Genomic DNA, 25,000 nt, shown 5'->3' on the forward strand with positions numbered 1-25,000 from the left:
GGGGAGAGGGGGAGGAGAGAGGGATGAGGAGAGCTGGAGGAAGTGGGGGAGAGGGGGAGGAGAGAGGGATGAGGAGAGTGGGGAGAGGGGGAGGAGAGAGGGATGAGGAGAGCTGGAGGAAGTGGGGGAGAGGGGGAGGAGAGAGGGATGAGGAGAGGGGGGAGAGGGGGAGGAGAGAGGGATGAGGAGAGGGGGGGGGAGAGGTGGAGGAGAGAGGGATGAGGAGAGAGGGGAGAGGAAGTGGAGAGAGACGAGAAACAAAGAGAGAGACGAGCTTTGTGAGACGAGGACGTCCTCACTCGGGACGAATAAAGAACCGATAGCAGAACCGATGAGTCCGGAACCTCATCAATTACTTACTGGTGTCGGGGGCCTCCTTGAGGGGGGGGGGGGAGTAAATGTCCTCCAGAACTCGTCCTCCGGCTCTACTTCTTTCTCTCGTCCTCTCCAGTCGTCTCATGTTAGTCACGACCGCCGTCAGCAGAGTTTTAACACACGTGTTGTGAACCAGGGGGTCAAAGGTCAGAGTCACAAAAACAGCTGTGACCCTCCTCACTGGGCGGAGTCTTTCCTTCAGGGAACTGCTGCTGACGTAGTGGTTTGACGTTCTTCATACACTTAAAGGTCCAGTTGTAGATCACTAAATATGTAACGACATGAAGAGAAGAAGTCCTATTTTTAACCTCCTCTTCCTCTCTGTTTGTAGATGGCGGCCTACTTCGGACACTCAGTGGCTGCTACGGATGTTAATAATGACGGGTAAGTTTCTGTCAGTCTGTTTCTCCTTCTTGCTTGAATTTAAAAAGGATGTTTTTGAACCAAAACTTTCACGTGTTAAATCTGCGTTCTCTCTACTGACCACCAGGGGGCGACTCCTCTGGTTTGTATAGAAGTCTATGCTTCATGTGTTAAAGCTGCATTCTCTCTCCTGACCACCAGGGGGCGACTCCTCTGGTTGTATAGAAGTCTATGCTTCATGTGTTAAATCTGCGTTCTCTCTCCTGACCACCAGGGGGGCGACTCCTCTGGTTGTATAGAAGTCTATGCTTCATTTGTTAAAGCTGCGTTCTCTCTCCTGACCACCAGGGGGCGACTCCTCTGGTTGTATAGAAGTCCATGCTTCATGTGTTAAATCTGCGTTCTCTCTACTGACCACCAGGGGGCGACTCCTCTGGTTGTATAGAAGTCCATGCTTCATGTGTTAAATCTGCGTTCTCTCTACTGACCACCAGGGGGCGACTCCTCTGGTTGTATAGAAGTCCATGCTTCATGTGTTAAATCCTGCGTTCTCTCTCCTGACCACCAGGGGGCGACTCCTCTGGTTGTATAGAAGTCTATGCTTCATGTGTTAATCTGCGTTCTCTCTCCTGACCACCAGGGGGCGTCTCCTCTGGTTGTATAGAAGTCTATATAAAATGACTCTACTTCTCTTGATGTATTCCCTCAGTAAACATTGTAAACATTAGTTTTTGGTCTCAATCTCTAGTTTCAAGTCTTCTTCAACACAGCGTGATGTTCATTTAGTGAATTATGGACATTTACAGTTAAACCATAAATTGGGGATGCTTTAGGGCTATAAGGTGATTGACAGGTCTCAAAGTTAATTGTAACATTTCGTTCATAAAAATGTTTTGTTCCGCTAGTATTTAGCATCGCCCTCTTGTATCACTTCTGGTTGCAAAATCCAAGATGGCGACGTCCGCACTCAAACCGTCCATGTCTTTGACGTGAGGTTCTAACGCGACGCCTTTCTGCCTCCTGCGGCGCAGCAACAGCTCGAGGCACTAATGCGTCATGAAAACTCTGCAGCGCGCCAATTAAAAACAGGAGAAGAAGACCACAAGTCGATGTAAACAAAGCGGGTCGCAAACAATAAAAAAGAAATAATGAATAGTTTCCACGTGGCAGGAAGTGTGTTCACGAGGTTTATGGAGACATGTTGTCCTTTAACGTTTCACTTCCTGTCAGGCTGGTGGATCTGTTGGTGGGAGCTCCTCTCTTCATGGACAGAGGGTCCAATGGGAAGCTGAGGGAGGTGGGGCAGGTAGGACACGCATTCATTGATTACGAAACATTTAAAATACCCAGAATGCATCCCTCAGCTTTTACCTGCAAATATTCGCCTCCTCGTTCATTTTCATTTTAAAGCGAGTGTGTGTGTGTGTGTGTGTGTGTGTTCTCCAGGTGTCGGTGTACCTGGGTCGAGGTGGATTCTCCTTCCATCCCCCTCAGATGCTCACAGGGTCGGAGGTTTACGCCAGATACGGCTCTGCCATCACAGCGCTGGGAGACCTGGACATGGACGGATACAACGGTGAGACACACACACACACACACACATATACTGGATCAGGTCCAGACCCAGACCTGGATCTCACGCCTCTGGTCTCCCTCCAGATGTGGCCATCTCTGCTCCTTATGGAGGTCCCGATCGTTACGGCCTGGTCTACATCCACAATGGTCGTCCTCAGGGTCCTAACTCCTCCCCCTCTCAGGTAAATACCACCACCATTTATTAGCCACGTTAGCATCGTAGCTCCAGCACTTGATCATGTTATTGATCCTTTAACTTTTCATGTAGCTCCATCATCAGGTCATGTTCATGTGTCTCATGACTTGCAGATCTAAACACATTAAATCAGCTGGACTCAGTTGTGGTGTTCTGTGTCTTTGTGGTTGTTCTGTGTCTCTTTGTGGTTGTTTTGTGTCTTGAGGTTGTGTTGTGTCTCTATAGTGTCTCTTTGTGGTTGTTTTGTGTCTTGAGGTTGTTTTGTGTCTATAGTGTCTCTTTGAGGTTGTTTCGTGTCTCTTTAGTGTCTCTTTGTGGTTGTTCTGTGTCTCTTTGTGGTTGTTTTGTGTCTCTTTGAGGTTGTTCTGTGTCTCTTTGTGGTTGTTTTGTGTCTTGAGGTTGTTTTGTGTCTCTATAGTGTCTCTTTGTGGTTGTTTTGTGTCTCTTTGAGGTTGTTTCGTGTCTCTTTAGTATCTCTTTGTGGTTGTTCTGTGTCTCTTTGAGGTTGTTCTGTGTCTCTTTGTGGTTGTTTTGTGTCTCTTTGTGGTTGTTTTGTGTCTCTTTGAGGTTGTTCTGTGTCTCTTTAGTGTCTCTTTGTGGTTGTTCTGTGTCTCTTTGAGGTTGTTCTGTGTCTCTTTGTGGTTGTTTTGTGTCTCTTTGAGGTTGTTTGTGTTTTGAGGTTGTTTTGTGTCTCTATAGTGTCTCTTTGTGGTTGTTTTGTGTCTCTTTGAGGTTGTTCTGTGTCTCTTTGTGGTTGTTTTGTGTCTTTTTGTTTGTAACATTCAACAGAAAGGAAGTAAAACATTTAAAAACACTTTTTATTTGTGTGCTGGTTCAGTCAAAGTTGTTTCTGGTCTCAGGTCCTCCAGGGAAAGTGGGCGTCCAGCTACATGCCTGCTAGCTTCGGATACTCCATGACTGGAAATACTGACATAGACCAGAATGGCTATCCAGGTACACACACACACACACACACACACACACACACACACACACAAAATAATTAACTTTTATTAATCACAAAGGAAATACTTGTGCCAGAGTTTCATTAAAGATTAGAACAGAAAAGTAATAAACTATAGAATAAAAGTATACAATATCATAGAAAAACTATTATTAAGTGTAATTGGAATATAGAACACAATAAGAGTACGGTAAATAAATAAAGAGTTAAGAAATTAAACTAAAATAGAAAAAGTAAGATATAACAATAAATATTATATAAAAGTAAAATAATAAAAGTGTATAATTAAATATTCTAACATCAGTGATGGAAACTAAAATATAAATATGTGTGTTTGTCTCTTTCAGATTTAATAGTGGGCGTGTTCGGAGCAGACAAAGCTGTTTTATACAGGTAATCATACTGTGTGTGTGTGTGTGTGTGTGCGTGTGTGTGTGTGTCAGTGAGGAGTTTAATGAGCGAGGCCACCTCTGATATCAAAGAGCTGCTGTTTGCCTTCACGTTTCTCCATCTGACTGAAGCTATTAGGACACATTAACTGTGTGTGTGTGTGTGTGTGTGTGTGTGTGTGTGTGTGTGTGTGTGTGTGTGTGTGTGTGTGTGTGTGTGTGTGTGTGTGTGTGTGTGTGTGTGTGTGTGTGTGTGTGTGTGTGTGTGTGTGTGTGTGTGTGTGTGTGTGTGTGTGTGTGTGTGTGTGTGTGTGTGTGTGTGGTGTGTGTGTGTGTGTGTGTGTGTGTGTGTGTGTCAGAGCTCGTCCAGTGATCAGTGTGAATGCCACGTTGGACATCACGCCTCAGATCATCAACTTGGAGGAGAAGACCTGCGAACTTCCTAACACCTCCACTCTGGTGTCCTGGTGAGTTCACAGGAAACTCCCTCATTTCATCCAATATTATTATGATCGTTATGGTATGTCCAGCTTCCACTTCCTGTTCTTTAAAACACACAGTGAGAGAAACACATGAAGCATAGACTTCTATACAACCAGAGTCGCCGCCCCCTGGTGGTCAGGAGAGAGAATGCAGCTTTAACACATGAAGCATAGACTTCTATACAACCAGAGTCGCCGCCCCCTGGTGGTCAGGAGAGAGAATGCAGCTTCAACACATGAAGCATAGACTTCTATACAACCAGAGGAGTCGCCCCCTGGTGGTCAGGAGAGAGAATGCAGCTTTAACACATGAAGCATAGACTTCTATACAACCAGAGTAGTCGCCCCCTGGTGGTCAGGAGACAGAATGCAGCTTTAACACATGAAGCATAGACTTCTATACAACTAGAGGAGTCACCCACTGGTGGTCAGGAGAGAGAATGCAGCTTTAACACATGAAGCATAGACTTCTATACAACCAGAGGAGTCGCCCCCTGGTGGTCAGGAGAGAGAATGCAGCTTTAACACATGAAGCATAGACTTCTATACAACCAGAGGAGTCGCCCCCTGGTGGTCAGGAGAGAGAATGCAGCTTTAACACATGAAGCATAGACTTCTATACAACCAGAGGAGTCACCCCCTGGTGGTCAGGAGAGAGAATGCAGCTTTAACACATGAAGCATAGACTTCTATACAACCAGAGGAGTCGCCCCCTGGTGGTCAGTAGAGAGAATGCAGCTTTAACACATGAAGCATAGACTTCTATACAACCAGAGTCGCCGCCCCCTGGTGGTCAGGAGAGAGAATGCAGCTTTAACACATGAAGCATAGACTTCTATACAACCAGAGGAGTCGCCCCTGGTGGTCAGGAGAGAGAATGCAGCTTCAACACATGAAGCATAGACTTCTATACAACCAGAAGAGTCGCCCCCTGGTGGTCAGGAGAGAGAATGCAGCTTTAACACATCAAGCATAGACTTCTATACAACCAGAGGAGACTGAGATGATGCTCTCCCCAGGAAAAAAAAGCCATGTTGACTCGGACCCTAAAGTGTGTGTGTGTGTGTGTGTGTGTCCAGCTTTACGGTGAAGTACTGTCTGAAGGCCAGCGGCCGTGGAGCTCCAGCTACTCTCAGTAAGTTTCACTGAACTCATTCAACACGTCATGTTTAGATAAATGAGCTTCGTGACCTCCTCGTCTCCTCGTCTCCTCGTCTCCTCCAGATTTCCGCGTGGACCTCCTGTTGGACCGCTCGAAGCCGAAGGACACTAAACGCGTCCTCTTCCTGCACAGTCAGACGGTCCAGTTCTCCAAGAACATGACGGTGCTCAACGGGAAGGTTCCGGCCTGCGAGGAGCAGAGCGTCTTCCTTAGGGTGAGGAAATGAAACGCCCCTTAGGATGAGCAAGGTGTATCATGTTTTTCACAGTAAGAGTAGAAACGGCAGCTGAACATGAACACAGAGCTTCACCCCTTCACAATAAAAGTAGAAACGTAGCTAAACATAAAGCCAAGTTTTACCCCTTCACAATAAGGGCAGACATGTTTTTGTCTCTGTAGCTGAACACGAACACAAAGCTTCACCCCTTCACAATAAGAGCATACATGTTTTTGTCTCTGTAGCTGAACATGAACACAAAGCTTCACCCCTTCAAAATAAGAGCATACATGTTTGTGTCTCTGTAGGTGAACACGAACACAAAGCTTCACCCCTTCACAATAAGAGCATGCATGTTTTTGTCTCTGTAGCTGAACATGAACACAAAGCTTCACCCCTTCAAAATAAGAGCATACATGTTTGTGTCTCTGTAGCTGAACATGAACACAAAGCTTCACTCCTTCACAATAAGAGCATACATGTTTTTGTCTCTGTAGCTGAACATGAACACAGAGCTTCACCCCTTCACAATAAGAGTAGAAACGTAGCTGAACATAAAGCCAAGTTTCACCCCTTCACAATAAGGGCAGACATGTTTTTTTCTCTGTAGCTGAACATGAACACAAAGCTTCACCCCTTCACAATAAGAGTAGAAACGTAGCTGAACATGAACACAAAGCTTCACCCCTTCAAAATAAGAGCATACATGTTTTTGTCTCTGTAGCTGAACATGAACACAAAGCTTCACCCCTTCACAATAAGAGTAGAAACGTAGCTGAACATGAACACAAAGCTTCACCCCTTCAAAATAAGAGCATACATGTTTGTGTCTCTGTAGCTGAACATGAACACAAAGCTTCACCCCTTCACAATAAGAGCATACATGTTTGTCTCTGTAGCTGAACATGAACACAAAGCTTCACCCCTTCACAATAAGAGCAGAGCCGTTTGTGTCTCTCAGGACGACCGAGAGTTTCGTGATAAGATCACTCCCATCTCCGTGGTGATGGAGTACAGTCTGGACTACCAGCAGGCCGCAGACCAAACCGGGCTGCTTCCTATCCTCGACATGTCGGCTCCTTCCAACGTCACCAAGCAGGTTACACACCTGTGTTCTTCGTTGTTCTTCGTTGTTCTTCGGTGTTCTTCGTTGTTCTGATGGTTTGGACTCATAATACCACTTTGTTCTTCCTCCTTCTTTCCTTCTCTGCTTTCTTTCTCCCTTCTCTCATTTCCTTCCTTCTTTTCCCTCTTTCCTTTCCTCCCTTCTTCATTTCTTCGTCTTTTCTATCTTCCTTGCCTTCTTCCTTTGTCCTTCTCTTTTTTATTTTACCTTTTTCCCTTCCCTCCTTCCTTCCTTTTCTCCTCTCCTTTCTTTCCTTCCCTGCCCTCCATCCTTGTTTCCTCCCTCCTCAGGCCCACATCCTGTTGGACTGTGGCGACGACAACATCTGTAAGCCTGACCTGCGGTTGACTGTGACGAGGTATGAAGCTGTTGATGATAATAATAAACTTATAATCAGCTTTATGTCCCGCTTGAGAAACAGGAAGCAGACTTCTCGTTTCCTTCCTGCAGAACCGTAGAACCTTAAAGGTGGCGCTCCTCTATCTATTTGGTGTGAGACGATGTGTTCAGGGAGCGGTGAATATAACCAAATAAAATGATACAAGGCTCAAGAGGCACAGACGAATGTATCCGGTCATTTTTCAAAATAAAACGGTATCCGGTCATTTTTCAAAATAAAACTTGTGTCGGTGTTTGGATGTTTCTGTGGTTGAGACGCTGTGTAGGAACTAGACGATGACGTCATCAGTCTAACAGCCAATCGGCTGTCTCTAAATGGAAGCAACGCATCAGAGCTTCAGATTGTTCTCCTTGTGGTTCTTCGTCCTCAGCGACCGCAAGCAGATCTTCATCGGAGACGACAACGCTCTGACTCTGGAGATCAGCGCGGAGAACCAGGGAGAGGGCGCCTACGAGGCCGAGCTCCACGTGTTCCTCCCTCAGCAGGCCGACTTCACCGGAGTGGGCCGCAGCCAGGTAGGGTGCTCCTGCGGAGACAGGTTCCTTCTGGTTCCCCCTGGTTCCTTCTGGTTCTCCCTGGTTCCTTCTGTTTCCCCCTGGTTCCTTCTGTTTCCCCCTGGTTCCTTCTGGTTCTCCCTGGTTCCTTCTGTTTCCCCCTGGTTCCTTCTGGTTCTCCCTGGTTCTCCCTGGTTCCTTCTGGTTCCTTCCGGTTCTCCCTGGTTCCTTCTGGTTCCCCCTGGTTCCTTCTGGTTCCCCCTGGTTCCTTCTGGTTCCCCCTGGTTACTTCTGGTTCTCCCTGGTTCCTTCTGGTTCCTTCTGTTTCCCCCTGGTTCCTTCTGGTTCCTTCTGATTCCTTCTGTTTCCCCCTGGTTCCTTCTGGTTCTCCCTGGTTCCTTCTGGTTCTCGCTGGTTCCTTCCGTTTCCTTCCGGTTCCTTCTGGTTCCCCCTGGTTCCTTCTGTTTCTCCCTGGTTCCTTCTGTTTCCCCCTGGTTCATTCTGGTTCTCCCTGATTCCTTCTGGTTCTCCCTGGTTCCTTCTGGTTTTCCCTGGTTCCTTCTGGTTTTCCCTGGTTCCTTCTGATTCCACCTGGTTCCTTCTGGTTCTCCCTGGTTCCTTCAGTTTCCTTCAGTTTCCTTCTATTTCCTTCTTGTTCCTTCTTGTTCCTTCTTGTTCCTTCAGTTTCCTTCTGTTTCTCCCTGGTTCCTTCTGGTTCCCCCTGGTTCCTTCTGATTCCTTCTGGTTCCCTCTGGTTCCTTCTGGTTCCTTCTGGTTCCACCTGGTTCCACCTGGTTCCTTCTGGTTCTCCCTGGTTCCTTCTGGTACCTTCCGTTTCCTTCTGGTTCTCCCTGGTTCCTTCTGGTTCTCCCTGGTTCCTTCTGGTTCTCCCTGGTTCCTTTTTGTTCTCCCTGGTTCCTTCTGGTTCTCCCTAGTTCCTTCTAGTTTCACTGGTTCCTTCAGTTTCTCCCTGGTTCCTTCTGGTTCCTTCAGTTTCTCCCTGGTTCCTTCTGTTTTTCTATGGATCCATCTCATTCTCTCTGGTTCCTTCTGGTTCTCCCTCGTTCCTTCTATTTTTTCCCTGGATCCATCTCGTTCTCTCTGGTTCCTTAAGTTTCTCTCTGGTTCCCCCTGGTTCTCCTTAGTTCCTTCTAGTTTCACTGGTTCCTATTAGTTCCTTCTGGTTCCCCCTGGTTCTCCCTAGTTCCTTCTAGTTTCACTGGTTCCTATTAGTTCCTTCTGGTTCCTACTGGGATAAAAACTAAATATAAAACAATATCATACTTAGTTATCTCACTTTGAGAAATATCATTTACATGTGACAAAAGAACCCAAAGGTTCTCTAAAGCAGTTCCTTGGTCAGATCTTAGAACCTGAGATTGAACTCGACTTTATTTAAGTTTATTCGTGCTTCAATAAAACAAAAAAAGAATAGAAACCTCTAATTGTTCATTTAAACTGTGAATAACATAAATACTGGATAGAAGATGATGATGAATAAATTAAACGATGAAGATGATGACGATGAGTTCTTTGTTGTTCTGACAGACCCTCAGCAGGTTGTCCTGTGCTTACAAGAAGGAGAACCAGACCAAGATGGTGGTGTGTGACCTGGGAAACCCCATGAAGGGAGGAACCAAGGTCAGTGAAGACCGTAGACTGACCACGTCCCATGATGCATCAGGGTATTCTAGGAGCTCATCTGCCTGTAGAGTTAACGGCACCATGACCGTAGACTGACCACGTCCCATGATGCATCAGGGTATTCTAGGAGCTCATCTGCCTGTAGAGTTAACGGCACCATGACCGTAGACTGACCACGTCCCATGATGCATCAGGGTATTCTAGGAGCTCCTCTGCCTGTAGAGTTAACGGCACCATGACCGTAGACTGACCACGTCCCATGATGCATCAGGGTATTCTAGGAGCTCATCTGCCTGTAGAGTTAACGGCACCATGACCGTAGACTGACCACGTCCCATGATGCATCAGTAGTTAGGAACAGAATCCACGAACAACATTCCTCCTCACTGTCTCCTGCTGCTCTCTCATTGGTCCTCTGCCGTCTCTTCCTGCGCTGTGATTGGCCAGGTGCTGGCGGAGTTGCGCTTCAGCGTGCACCAGCTGTCGGAGGAGGACACCTCGGTGAAGTTTGACGTGCAGATGGTCAGGTAGGTCACGACGTTCGGAACCCCAAAGCATTATGGGAGCTGTAGTTCCAACGCTTTTTGATCCAGCAGCGCCCCCCTGTGGTGGCTTCTGTCTCCTGCTTCTGTTTAAACATAGTTTTTATTATTTTTGAATCCTTTTATTGTTTATTTTATTTCTTGTGTTTCAGCTCAAATCAGTTCGACAACACGAGTCGTCTCGTCTCCAGCATCACCAAGCTGGCGGTCCGCGCTGAGATCTCCTTGAGAGGGTAACACACACACACACACGCACACGCACACGCACACACACACACACACTTTAAAACAATGCATATCTGAACATTTTGCGAGCCATTATTCTATTGATATATTGACCATTATTGTGTGTGTGTGTGTGTGTGTGTCCAGGACGTCGTCTCCAGGTCAGGTGCTGCTCCCCATCGCCAACTGGAAACCTAAGGAGCCTCCTGTGGTTGGAGACGACATCGGACCACAGATAGTACACGTCTACGAGGTACAAATACACAGCTGTGTACTTCAAACATACACATGGGTGACTCGATCTCAGCTTCTTCCAAACAGGAAGTGACAACAGTTGTTATTTGAACCAATGATCAAACATGAGGTTCTCCTCCCAGCTGCTGAACAGGGGTCCCAGTACGATAAGCAAGGCGGCGCTGGAGGTGGAATGGCCGTACCAGTACAAGAACGGGTCGCTGCTCTACATCACCAGATTCGACACGGACGGGCCGATCAACTGCACCACGGACGTCGAGATCAACCCGCTCAACGTGTCCACGGTGAGGAGCGCTCACTCTGTTCAGAGACCAAGATCCTCTGAACAACAGATGTTTTGTCGTTTAGATGTTCTAAACTCTGTTCAGAGACAAAGATCCTCTGAACAACAGATGTTCTGTCGTTTAGATGTTCTAAACTCTGTTCAGAGACAAAGATCCTCTGAACAACAGATGGTCTGTCGTTTGGATGTTCTAAACTCTGTTCAGAGACAAAGATCCTCTGAACAACAGATGGTCTGTCGTTTAGCTGTTCTAAACTCTGTTCAGAGACAAAGATCCTCTGAACAACAGATGGTCTGTCGTTTAGATGTTCTAAACTCTGTTCAGAGACAAAGATCCTCTGAACAACAGATGTTCTAACTAATTTCTGTTCAGAGACAAAGATCCTCTGAACAACAGATGGTCTGTCGAAAAAGAAACAGGAAGCTTGGATTTAAACAGAAACTGCTTCCGGTTTGTGTCAAGTTTCACAATAAAAGCAGCCTAGAACAAGCTGGAACAAACTTGTTTAAAGTGTAAACCTCTTCTATCAATATCTACTGATCAATAAGGAACACAAGATGGTTGATCACTAGTGATGTTACAGATTATAGAAGAGGCCTTAAAAACCATAAGAGGACGTTGTCTTCCTCCTCAAAGGTTTGTTGTTGTGCTGCAACACAAACTAACACTGGTTTTATAATAAACATAAAACAAAATAATAAAATAAAATAAGATAATAACCAATAAAATGAACAATATACATTTAACCATTCTAAATAATTAAGTGTGTGTGTTTTAGAACCCGCTGTCCTCGGGGAAGAACACCAGCGGGGTTCCACCCAGAGAACGAGAGATGGAGGGACGGAACCGAAACCACGTCCGCAAGAGAGACCTGGAGTCCAGAGACACACAGAACGACCTGCAGACACTGGTACACACACACACACACACACACACACACACACACACACACACACACACACACCTGTAGCTTTTATCTACACATGGAGATATTTACATCATAACATTCACTCAATGACAGAAATACGTAAAGATAGATGGAGTAAATATTATTAATACTAATAGTGTGTGTGTGTGTGTGTGTGTGTGTGTGTGTGTGTGTGTGTGTGTGTGTGTGTGTGTGTGTGTGTGTGTGTGTGTGTGTGTGTGTGTGTGTGTGTGTGTGTGTGTGTGTGTGTGTGTGTGTGTGTGTGTGTGTGTGTGTGTGTGTGTGTGTGTGTGTGTGTGTGTGTGTGTGTGTGTGTGTGTGTGTGTGTGTGTGTGTGTGTAGGACTGCAGCACAGCTGAGTGTCTCCGGATCAGATGTCAGGTGGGTCGTCTGGAGAGGAGGAAGAACGCCATCCTCTTCATCTACTCGCGACTGGCCGTCAACAACTTCCTGAGGGTAGATGTTCTACACGTCATGTTCTACACTCGTCATGTTCTACGTCATGTTAAACACTCGTCATGTTCTACATCATGTTCTACACTCGTCATGTTCTACGTCATGTTAAACACTCGTCATGTTCTACATCATGTTCTACACTCGTCATGTTCTACGTCATGTTAAACACTCGTCATGTTCTACGTCATGTTCTACGTCATGTTCTACACTCGTCATGTTCTACACTCGTCATGTTCTACACGTCATGTTCTACACTCGTCATGTTCTACGTCATGTTCTACACTCGTCATGTTCTACACTCGTCATGTTCTACGTCATGTTCTACACTCGTCATGTTCTACACTCGTCATGTTCTACACTCGTCATGTTCTACACTCGTCATGTTCTACGTCATGTTCTACACTCGTCATGTTCTATATTATGTTCTACACTCGTCATGTTCTACACTCGTCATGTTCTACACTTGTCATGTTCTGTTATGTTCTATACTTGTCATGTTCTATGTTATGTTCTACACTCGTCATGTTCTATACTTGTCATGTTCTACACTCGTCATGTTCTACACTCGTCATGTTCTACACTCGTCATGTTCTATACTTGTCATGTTCTACGTCATGTTCTACACTCGTCATGTTCTATACTCGTCATGTTCTATATTATGTTCTACACTCGTCATGTTCTACACTCGTCATGTTCTACACTCGTCATGTTCTACGTCATGTTAAACACTCGTCATGTTCTACGTCATGTTCTACGTCATGTTCTACACTCGTCATGTTCTACACTCGTCATGTTCTACACGTCATGTTCTACACTCGTCATGTTCTACGTCATGTTCTACACTCGTCATGTTCTACACTCGTCATGTTCTACGTCATGTTCTACACTCGTCATGTTCTACACTCGTCATGTTCTACACTCGTCATGTTCTACGTCATGTTCTACACTCGTCATGTTCTATATTATGTTCTACACTCGTCATGTTCTACACTCGTCATGTTCTACACTCGTCATGTTCTACACTCGTCATGTTCTATATTATGTTCTACACTCGTCATGTTCTACACTCGTCATGTTCTACACTTGTCATGTTCTGTTATGTTCTATACTTGTCATGTTCTATGTTATGTTCTACACTCGTCATGTTCTATACTTGTCATGTTCTACACTCGTCATGTTCTACACTCGTCATGTTCTATACTTGTCATGTTCTACGTCATGTTCTACACTCGTCATGTTCTATACTCGTCATGTTCTATATTATGTTCTACACTCGTCATGTTCTATACTCGTCATGTTCTATGTTATGTTCTACACTCGTCATGTTCTACACTCGTCATGTTCTATATTATGTTCTACACTCGTCATGTTCTACACTCGTCATGTTCTATACTCGTCTTGTTCTATGTTATGTTCTACACTCGTCATGTTCTACACTTGTCATGTTCTACGTTATGTTCTACACTCGTCATGTTCTATACTTGTCATGTTCTACGTCATGTTCTACACTCGTCATGTTCTACACTCGTCATGTTCTATACTTGTCATGTTCTACGTCATGTTCTACACTCGTCATGTTCTATACTCGTCATGTTCTATATTATGTTCTACACTCGTCATGTTCTATACTCGTCATGTTCTATGTTATGTTCTACACTCGTCATGTTCTATACTCGTCATGTTCTATATTATGTTCTACACTCGTCATGTTCTATGCTCGTCATGTTCTATGTTATGTTCTATACTCGTCATGTTCTATGTCATGTTCTACACTCGTCATGTTCTATACTCGTCATGTTCTATATTATGTTCTACACTCGTCATGTTCTATATTATGTTCTACACTCGTCATGTTCTACACTCGTCATGTTCTATACTCGTCATGTTCTATGTTATGTTCTACACTCGTCATGTTCTACGTCATGTTCTACACTCGTCATGTTCTATACTCGTCATGTTCTATGTTATGTTCTACACTCGTCATGTTCTATACTTGTCATGTTCTACGTCATGTTCTACACTCGTCATGTTCTACACTCGTCATGTTCTATACTTGTCATGTTCTACGTCATGTTCTACACTCGTCATGTTCTATACTCGTCATGTTCTATACTCGTCATGTTCTATGTTATGTTCTACACTCGTCATGTTCTATACTCGTCATGTTCTATATTATGTTCTACACTCGTCATGTTCTATGTCATGTTCTACACTCGTCATGTTCTATACTCGTCATGTTCTATATTATGTTCTACACTCGTCATGTTCTACACTCGTCATGTTCTATACTCGTCATGTTCTATGTTATGTTCTACACTCGTCATGTTCTACGTCATGTTCTACACTCGTCATGTTCTATACTCGTCATGTTCTATATTATGTTCTACACTCGTCATGTTCTATACTCGTCATGTTCTATGTTATGTTCTACACTCGTCATGTTCTACACTCGTCATGTTCTACACTTGTCATGTTCTATGTTATGTTCTACACTCGTCATGTTCTACACTCGTCATGTTCTATACTCGTCATGTTCTATGTTATGTTCTACACTCGTCATGTTCTACACTTGTCATGTTCTATGTTATGTTCTACACTCGTCATGTTCTATACTTGTCATGTTCTACGTCATGTTCTACACTCGTCATGTTCTACACTCGTCATGTTCTATACTTGTCATGTTCTACGTCATGTTCTACACTCGTCATGTTCTATACTCGTCATGTTCTATATTATGTTCTACACTCGTCATGTTCTATACTCGTCATGTTCTATGTTATGTTCTACACTCGTCATGTTCTATACTCGTCATGTTCTATATTATGTTCTACACTCGTCATGTTCTATGCTCGTCATGTTCTATGTTATGTTCTATACTCGTCATGTTCTATGTCATGTTCTACACTCGTCATGTTCTATACTCGTCATGTTCTATATTATGTTCTACACTCGTCATGTTCTATACTCGTCATGTTCTATGTTATGTTCTACACTCGTCATGTTCTATACTCGTCATGTTCTACACTCGTCATGTTCTATACTCGTCATGTTCTATATTATGTTCTACACTCGTCATGTTCTATACTCGTCATGTTCTATGTTATGTTCTACACTCGTCATGTTCTATACTCGTCATGTTCTATATTATGTTCTACACTCGTCATGTTCTATGCTCGTCATGTTCTATGTTATGTTCTATACTCGTCATGTTCTATGTCATGTTCTACACTCGTCATGTTCTATACTCGTCATGTTCTATATTATGTTCTACACTCGTCATGTTCTACACTCGTCATGTTCTATACTCGTCATGTTCTATGTTATGTTCTACACTCGTCATGTTCTACACTCGTCATGTTCTATACTCGTCATGTTCTATGTTATGTTCTACACTCGTCATGTTCTACACTCGTCATGTTCTATATTCGTCATGTTCTATGTTATGTTCTACACTCGTCATGTTCTACACTCGTCATGTTCTATACTCGTCATGTTCTATGTTATGTTCTACACTCGTCATGTTCTACACTCGTCATGTTCTATATTCGTCATGTTCTATGTTATGTTCTACACTCGTCATGTTCTACACTCGTCATGTTCTATGTTATGTTCTACACTCGTCATGTTCTATACTCGTCATGTTCTATGTTATGTTCTACACTCGTCATGTTCTATACTCGTCATGTTCTATATTATGTTCTACACTCGTCATGTTCTATGCTCGTCATGTTCTATGTTATGTTCTATACTCGTCATGTTCTATGTCATGTTCTACATGTTATGTTCTACACTCGTCATGTTCTACACTCGTCATGTTCTATATTATGTTCTACACTCGTCATGTTCTATACTCGTCATGTTCTATGTTATGTTCTACACTCGTCATGTTCTATACTCGTCATGTTCTATATTATGTTCTACACTCGTCATGTTCTATGCTCGTCATGTTCTATGTTATGTTCTATACTCGTCATGTTCTATGTCATGTTCTACACTCGTCATGTTCTATACTCGTCATGTTCTATATTATGTTCTACACTCGTCATGTTCTACACTCGTCATGTTCTATACTCGTCATGTTCTATGTTATGTTCTATACTCGTCATGTTCTACACTCGTCATGTTCTATACTCGTCATGTTCTATATTATGTTCTACACTCGTCATGTTCTACACTCGTCATGTTCTATACTCGTCATGTTCTATGTTATGTTCTACACTCGTCATGTTCTACACTCGTCATGTTCTATACTCGTCATGTTCTATGTTATGTTCTACACTCGTCATGTTCTACACTCGTCATGTTCTATACTCGTCATGTTCTATGTTATGTTCTACACTCGTCATGTTCTACACTCGTCATGTTCTATGTTATGTTCTACACTCGTCATGTTCTACACTCGTCATGTTCTATACTCGTCATGTTCTATGTTATGTTCTACACTCGTCATGTTCTATACTTGTCATGTTCTATGTTATGTTCTACACTCGTCATGTTCTATACTCGTCATGTTCTATATTATGTTCTACACTCGTCATGTTCTATACTCGTCATGTTCTATATTATGTTCTACACTCGTCATGTTCTATGCTCGTCATGTTCTATGTTATGTTCTATACTCGTCATGTTCTATGTCATGTTCTACACTCGTCATGTTCTATACTCGTCATGTTCTATGTTATGTTCTATACTCATGTTCTATGTTATGTTCTACACTCGTCGTGTTCTATGTTATGTTCTATACTCATGTTCTATGTTATGTTCTACACTCGTCGGGTTCCTCTCAAACGTTTGCTCTGAATGTTTTTCTTTCCAGACGGAGAACCAGAATCGCTCCTACGTGGTGCGCTCCACGGTGTCCTTCAGTGTCATCGAGATGCCGTACAAGAACCTGGTGTCGGAGCTCCCGTCCAACAGCACGACCGTAAGAGACTCGTCACGTTGAACGAGACCCAACAGATTAACAGAGGAAATCCTCCAGTATCCAGTAGAACGTGTGGCCAGTAGAACGTGTGGCCAGTAGAACGTGTGGCCAGTAGAACATGTGGCCAGTAGAACGTGTGGCCAGTAGAACGTGTGGCCAGTAGAACGTGTGGCCAGTAGAACGTGTGGCCAGTAGAACGTGTGGCCAGTAGAACATGTGGCCAGTAGAACATGTGGCCAGTAGAACGTGTGGCCAGTAGAACGTGTGGCCAGTAGAACGTGTGGCCAGTAGAACGTGTGGCCAGTAGAACATGTGGCCAGTAGAACATGTGGCCAGTAGAACGTGTGGCCAGTAGAACATGTGGCCAGTAGAACATGTGGCCAGTAGAACTTGATGTTTCTCTGGTCTCTCATCATGTGACTTTGTCTAAACACTGATTGGTTGTTTACAAACAGGAGGAGAACTAGTAACGTTAGCTAATAACGTTAGCAGCACCGCTAACAGAGAACAAGCGGAGGTTCACTTCAGTTACATGGTGATGCATTCAGGCTCTGCTTAGTGAACATGAGTACTGGCTGAAGGTAAATGATAACGTTCTCATGATGCGTTCAGGCTCTGCTTAGTGAACATGAGTACTGGCTGAAGGTAAATGATAACATTCTCATGATGCGTTCAGGCTCTGCTCAGTGAACATGAGTACTGGCTGAAGGTAAATGATAACGTTCTCATGATGCGTTCAGGCTCTGCTCAGTGAAAATGAGTACTGGCTGAAGGTAAATGATAACGTTCTCATGATGCGTTCAGGCTCTGCTCAGTGAACATGAGTACTGATTGAAGGTAAATGATAATGTTCTCATGATGCGTTCAGGCTCCGCTCAGTGTGTGTGTGTGTGTGTGTTCAGGTGAGCGTGTCCGTGATGTGGGTGGCCGACATCCCCCCTCCGGTGCCCGGTTGGGTCGTGGCTCTGGCCGTGCTGGCGGGTCTTCTGCTGCTGGCGCTGCTCATCTTCGTCATGTACAAGGTGAGACCGGCTTGAAGCCTCCAGTGATGTCACTCGACTCGAGAAATATTTCACATCGCGACATCCTTAACTTAATGAATAAACAATGAGTTGGAAGGAAGTGATTGCCGCTCATGTCGGCTGCAGGGAGAGGTGCATTATGGGTAATGTAGGAAGAAGACTATTAAAACCTTTTAGTTTGTTCCTCTGAACCATGTTTAAGTGGTGTTTTAAACTCCTCCCCCTCCGTTTCTACTGTAAAATAATACTAATAAATACATTTCTTCTATAAAAACATCCCAAACTCTTCAAACACGTGCCGGTTATTAAATATAATGAATCTCCTCTTCTGTTCCTCCAGCTGGGTTTCTTTAAGAGGGTCCGCCCCCCCCAGGAGGACTGCACCGAGAAGGAGCAGCTGCAACCGGAAGAGAACGGGAACACGGACGCCTAGAGGCAAAGAGACAGAGAGACAGAGAGACAAAGAGACAAAGAGACAGAGACAGAGAGACGGAGACAGGGAGACAGAGAGATAATGGGACAAAGATACAGAGAGATAATGAGACAATGGGACAAAGAGACAGGGAGACAAAGAGACAAAGATACAGAGAGACAGGGAGACAATGGGACAAAGATACAGAGAGACATAGAGACAATGGGACAAAGAGACAGGGAGACAAAGATACAGAGACAGGGAGACAATGGGACAAAGATACAGAGAGACAAAGAGACAAAGATACAGAGAGACGGAGACAGAGAGACGGAGACAGAGAGATAATGGGACAAAGATACAGAGAGATAATGAGACAATGGGACAAAGAGACAGGGAGACAAAGAGACAAAGATACAGAGAGACAGGGAGACAATGGGACAAAGATACAGAGAGACATAGAGACAAAGATACAGAGAGACAGGGAGACAATGGGACAAAGATACAGAGAGACATAGAGACAATGGGACAAAGAGACAGGGAGACAATGGGACAAAGATACAGGGAGACAAAGATACAGAGAGACATAGAGACAATGGGACAAAGAGACAGGGAGACAAAGATACAGAGACAGGGAGACAATGGGACAAAGATACAGAGAGACAAAGAGACAAAGATACAGAGAGACAGGGAGACAATGGGACAAAGATACAGAGAGACATAGAGACAATGGGACAAAGAGACAGGGAGACAATGGGACAAAGATACAGAGAGACATAGAGACAATGGGACAAAGAGACAGGGAGACAATGGGACAAAGATACAGGGAGACAATGGGACAAAGATACAGAGAGACATAGAGACAATGGGACAAAGAGACAGGGAGACAATGGGACAAAGATACAGGGAGACAATGGGACAAAGATACAGAGAGACATAGAGACAATGGGACAAAGAGACAGGGAGACAAAGATACAGAGACAGGGAGACAATGGGACAAAGATACAGAGACAAAGAGACAAAGATACAGAGAGACAGGGAGACAATGGGACAAAGATACAGAGAGACATAGAGACAATGGGACAAAGAGACAGGGAGACAATGGGACAAAGAGACAGGGAGACAATGGGACAAAGATACAGGGAGACAATGGGACAAAGATACAGAGAGACATAGAGACAATGGGACAAAGAGACAGGGAGACAATGGGACAAAGATACAGAGAGACAATGGGAGACAGAGAGGCAAAGAGACATAGAGACAGAGAGACAATGGGACAAAGATACAGAGAGACAATGGGACAAAGATACAGAGAGACAAAGATACAGAGAGACAATGATACAGAGAGACAATGAGACAAAGATACAGAGAGACAATGGGACAAAGATACAGAGAGACAAAGATACAGAGAGACAAAGATACAGAGAGACAATGATACAGAGAGACAATGGGACAAAGATACAGAGAGACAATGAGACAAAGATACAGAGAGACAATGGGACAAAGATACAGAGAGACAATGAGACAAAGATACAGAGAGACAATGGGACAAAGATACAGAGGATGTCCAGGAGACACATTCAGGGTACAAACCAGCGAGGAGACGCTTCCTCTGCGTTCACTGCTGACGGTTCTGGGTTTTATTTTACTAATCATGTTGTGTTTGAGATCAATAACCACCTTTTATAGATATGATGCTACAGGCTAGCTTAGCTTAGCTTAGCACGAAGGCTTCGTGCCGATTGGAACCGTCGTGTTTGAGAAGTTTGAATATTTAATTTTCACGTTCCTGTCTGAACTCAAACTGATTGATTTAACTAAAAGTCCACAACTGCTGATAGATTAGTTTTTTTAATTGTTTTATTTTATTATTGTTTTATTTTTTAACCGGCCCGGATGAACAAACTGTTTTCTGGACTAATTCAAACTGTAGTTTCACTTGTGTAACGTTCAGGATCTGGTCTGAGATCAGATTCTGTTCCTGTAGGAGCTTCGTGGTCGGACATTAGTGATCAATAAAAGGGGGAGGAGCTTTCAGATGCAGATTACATGTTAAGATGTGTTTTCATATGTTGATCCAGACACAAACGGGTCCACGTTGAATATTCATCACAATAAACATCAACTGCAACAGAAAGCTGTTAAATGAACTTTGGGATTGTGGGTAATAATCAATAATCAATAATCAATAATCACAGCCTTCTGAAAACCATTGATTAGCGACTCAGAGAAGAGTTTCTGATGTTTTCATGTGACAGTAATATATTTACTCCCATATAAACTCTTTGCTTTGTGTGTTGGGGGGGGGGGGGGAGTGTGTGTGTTGGGGGGCAGTGTGTGTGTGTGTTGGGGGGCAGTGTGTTGGGGGGGGCAGCAGAGTGTGTGTTTGGGGGGGGGGGGGGCGGCAGAGTGTGTGTTGGGGGGACAGTGTGTGTGTGTGTGTGTGTGTTGGGGGGGCAGTGTGCGTGTGTGTGTGTGTGTTGGGGGGCCAGTGTGTGTGTGTGTTGGGGGGACAGTGTGTCTTGGGGGGGCTGTGTGTGTGTGTGTTGGGGGGCAGTGTGTGTGTGTGTGTGTGTGTGTGTGTGTGTGTTGGGGGGCAGTGTGTGTGTGTTGGGGGGCAGTGTGTGTGTGTGTGTTGGGGGGCAGTGTGTGTGTGTTGGGGGGCAGTGTGTGTGTGTGTGTTGGGGGGGCAGTGTGTGTGTGTGTGTGTTGGTATTTTCTACCACGATGATAATCACAAAGTGAGTCCGGCTCATTTCAACGTTTTGTTTTGATGTTCGATGCAATGTTGCGAGTTAAGCCCCGCCCCCTGAATAGTGACGTCCAATCACAACTCGCCGTCTCTCTCGTCCTCTTCTTAGGAATTAGGATTAACGATGTCTAATTAATTAATTAATTTGTTGACCCAACGTTTTGACACCACTCCAAAATGGCGGCTCGATTACTTATTGGACATAACAAGAATAAATATGCGTAGCAACAATAACTAAGGAGGGCGGGGCTTAACTAAAAGTATTCTTTGTTCTTCCTCCTTATTGTTTTGACTGGCAGCTTTGTGTGTGTGTGTGTGTCTCTGTGCGCGTGTGTGTGTGTGTGTCTCTGTGCGCGTGTGTGTGTGTGTCTCTGTGCGCGTGTGTGTGTGTGTGTCTCTGTGCGCGTGTGTGTGTGTGTGTCTCTGTGTGTGTGTGTTGTGTGTGTCTCTGTGCGCGTGTGTGTCTCTGTGCGCGCGTGTGTGTGTGTGTCTCTGTGCGCGTGTGTGTGTGTGTGTCTCTGTGCGCGTGTGTGTGTCTCTGTGCGCATACAAAAACACATCCATGAATTTACCCATATTGGGTTTGCAATTACTAATAGTCTTTTTCAAATATATATTAATCCAATTAACAGTCAACATGAAATAACTCCACAGAAACTTGTTTATTTGTGTATTTGATGTTTGTTTGTTTGTCGTCCTCTGAACCAGAACCAGTTCTGCTGGTTTCTCCCTAAAGAACCTTTAGTGTTGTTACGGTAACGAGTCGAAGGTCATTTTTTATTCTGTGTTCTCTCATGAGCATAACTACAAACTAATATCCTCAATATATATTCATACAATTTCTCCACTGTAACTCAGAAATGGTCTCCTCTGTAACCCCGCCCCCCTCCCCCACAGTACTTCTGATTCGTCGTCGTTAACAAACAGGATTTCTATGCAGATGATCAAATGTTTTCACTTAGAAACGTGTGAATGGAACGCAGAGTTTTATATTTAATATCTTCCTGCCTTCAGAATTTATGGACTATTTTTGATGTTTGTATTCTTTCACCTCGAGAATAAAATAACCATTTCATAAAGAGATGATTTCACCTTTTAAACTGAAAAACAGATTTGTTCACATTCTATTTGTTATTTGTATTATGATGCTGCTCTGACCTCATGAGAATATTATCACTTTATACTTTTACACCAGAGGAACGTGATCATGGAACTTTATTAATGGTTATTTAGTTTATGAGCCGTTGCTCCTCTATGAAGTGAAAATAATTAATTACAAGAAAAAAGTCAACAAACTAAAGCTGTCATAAATGTAGTTCAATAAAAAGTACAATAGTTCTGAGATAAATATTATTATAATGTAGTTTAAAGACTGTCCAAGTACTCTGTTAAAGGTCCATTGAACCCAGGTACTACTTTGCACATTACCCAGCATGCAATTCTGAAGAACCAAGTTGAATTAGATTGAATAGAATAATAACTAAACTCTTTGAGATGCAGTATAAAGTACCTCAAGTCTCTTAAACAAAAGGCGTTTGCAGAGACCTGGAGTGTTGCTGAAATATTTATTTAGTTTTTCTGCCTCCTGTCCATCAAAGCGTCCCGAGTCCCTCTGATTGGTCAGCGTGTCAGCAGGCAGCTGAGGTCACTACCCGGGTCGTACTCCACCGGCGGCTTTCCCCTGAAGCACACAAACGCACCACGCTTTACGCTGCTGGTGTCACTGGTGTTACTGGTGTTACTGGTGAGTGCTCGGGCCCTCAGTGACTTACCTGGTGAAGAGTCGGGCCTTGGTGGTTCCCAGTAGGGAGGCTGTGTTGCCCTCCACCAGCAGCAGAGAGCCCTCCCTCAGACCCTGAGGACGCACCAACCACTGGTCACCACTGAGCTCCACAGCACAGTGTTATTGTATTAACATCAGTATTAAAGGCCTGCTACTTTGTATTAACCACGAAGCAGCTGAATACATTATAGTAATTATTATAAATATGATCATAATAACAATAATACAACTATGTAAACATATTCAATTAAAAGTACTGCATTCAAAATCCTACTCTATAAAGTATTATCAGCAGGTTAATAACACAATAAAAGCATATCTGCCAAGGGGGTGACGGACATTGATCCACAAATACTTTTAATGTGACTCATTGTAGTTTATCAGTGATCTTATATAATAACGTTGAAAATAAAGAAACAGAACCGCCGTGTGGTAGAAAAGTCTTTCCAGTGAATTTCAACATGGAGCTGGTTCAGTATTTGGATTACGGGGTCTCACCAGGACACATGGGGTATCGGTTTCTTCATGGTACTGGGTGATCCTCTGCTCTCTGGTCTCCTGCAACACAACAACAGTTCCCATAATGCTTTGGAGGTCGTCAACAGGAAGTATAATGTTACCATGGAGACAGTTTTTATTAAGTATATATTTATTTACATGTTGTCAAAGTGTCTGCAAGACGTTCAGAAATCCAGGAAGTTGTCTCCATCTATACGTCTCTACGTCTATATCTCCATATTTATCTCTACGTCTCCATCTCTACTTCTTTATCTCTACGTCTATATCTCCATATTTATCTCTACATCTTTATCTCTACGTCTTTATCTCCATATTTATCTCTACATCTTTATCTCTACGTCTTTATCTCTACGTCTATATCTCCATATTTATCTCTACATCTTTATCTCTACGTCTTTATCTCTACGTCTATATCTCCATATTTATCTCTACATCTTTATCTCTACGTCTTTATCTCTACGTCTATATCTCCATATTTATCTCTACATCTTTATCTCTACGTCTTTATCTCTACGTCTATATCTCCATATTTATCTCTACTTCTTCATCTCTACGTCTCCATCTCTACGTCTTCATCTCTACGCCTCTCTACGTCTCTATCTCTACGTCTTCATCTCTACGTCTCCATCTCTACGTCTTCATCTCTACGTCTCTATCTCTACGTCTCTATCTCTACGTCTCTACGTCTCTATCTCTACGTCTCTATCTCTACGTCTCCATCTCTACGTCTCTATCTCTACGTCTCTATCTCTACGTCTCTATCTCTACGTCTCTATCTCTACGTCTTTATCTCTACGCCTCTCTACGTCTCTATCTCTACGTCTCTACGTCTCTATCTCTACGTCTCTATCTCTACGTCTCTACGTCTCTATCTCTACGTCTCTCTCTACGTCTCTATCTCTACGTCTTTATCTCTACGTCTCTACGTCTCCATCTCTACGTCTCTACCTCTACGTCTTTATCTCTACGTCTCTACCTCTACGTCTTTATCTCTACGTCTCTATCTCTACGTCTCCATCTCTACGTCTCCATCTCTACGTCTCTATCTCTACGTCTCCATCTCTACGTCTTTATCTCTACGTCTCTACCTCTACGTCTTTATCTCTACTTCTCTATCTCTACGTCTATCTCTACGTCTCCATCTCTACGTCTCTATCTCTACGTCTTTATCTCTACGTCTCCATCTCTACGTCTCTATCTCTACGTCTCTACCTCTACGTCTCTATCTCTACATCTCTATCTCTACGTCTCTATCTCTACGTCTTTATCTCTACGTCTCCATCTCTACGTCTCTATCTCTACGTCTCTATCTCTACATCTCTATCTCTACGTCTCTATCTCTACGTCTCTACCTCTACGTCTCTATCTCTACGTCTCTATCTCTACGTCTCTACCTCTACGTCTCTATCTTTACGTCTCTATCTCTACGTAGGATTGTGGGTCGGCTGGTTTTTCTGTTCTGTGACGGATCCAAAAATCACAAATAAATCCAGACTGAACTTTAAAAACCTCAA

General features: G+C 43.8%; 2 protein-coding genes across 2 annotated transcripts in view; one reads left to right on the forward strand and one right to left on the reverse strand.

Moving 5' to 3' along the window:
- LOC117750141 (integrin alpha-V-like) overlaps positions 1-19,034 on the forward strand; it is a 35,265-nt gene extending 16,231 nt beyond the window's left edge. Inside the window, 22 exon segments of the mRNA XM_034561136.1 lie at positions 707-759; positions 1,969-2,044; positions 2,185-2,314; positions 2,398-2,495; positions 3,370-3,463; positions 3,821-3,866; positions 4,222-4,329; positions 5,424-5,479; positions 5,569-5,720; positions 6,685-6,822; positions 7,140-7,207; positions 7,620-7,764; positions 9,292-9,384; positions 9,835-9,914; positions 10,082-10,162; positions 10,302-10,407; positions 10,532-10,693; positions 11,472-11,603; positions 11,964-12,077; positions 16,894-17,001; positions 17,904-18,023; positions 18,364-19,034. Of these exon segments, the coding sequence (XP_034417027.1) occupies positions 707-759; positions 1,969-2,044; positions 2,185-2,314; positions 2,398-2,495; positions 3,370-3,463; positions 3,821-3,866; positions 4,222-4,329; positions 5,424-5,479; positions 5,569-5,720; positions 6,685-6,822; positions 7,140-7,207; positions 7,620-7,764; positions 9,292-9,384; positions 9,835-9,914; positions 10,082-10,162; positions 10,302-10,407; positions 10,532-10,693; positions 11,472-11,603; positions 11,964-12,077; positions 16,894-17,001; positions 17,904-18,023; positions 18,364-18,456 (2,253 nt within the window). The 3' untranslated portion in view covers positions 18,457-19,034.
- A 3,549-nt stretch (positions 19,035-22,583) lies between these two features.
- si:dkey-69o16.5 (uncharacterized protein LOC100149419 homolog) overlaps positions 22,584-25,000 on the reverse strand; it is a 4,898-nt gene continuing 2,481 nt past the window's right edge. The window contains 3 exon segments of the mRNA XM_034561856.1: positions 22,584-22,865; positions 22,957-23,039; positions 23,466-23,525. Of these exon segments, the coding sequence (XP_034417747.1) occupies positions 22,805-22,865; positions 22,957-23,039; positions 23,466-23,525 (204 nt within the window). The 3' untranslated portion in view covers positions 22,584-22,804.

The sequence above is a fragment of the Cyclopterus lumpus genome, chromosome 21 (assembly GCF_009769545.1).
Source record: "Cyclopterus lumpus isolate fCycLum1 chromosome 21, fCycLum1.pri, whole genome shotgun sequence".
NCBI classification, from domain to species: Eukaryota; Metazoa; Chordata; class Actinopteri; order Perciformes; family Cyclopteridae; genus Cyclopterus; species Cyclopterus lumpus.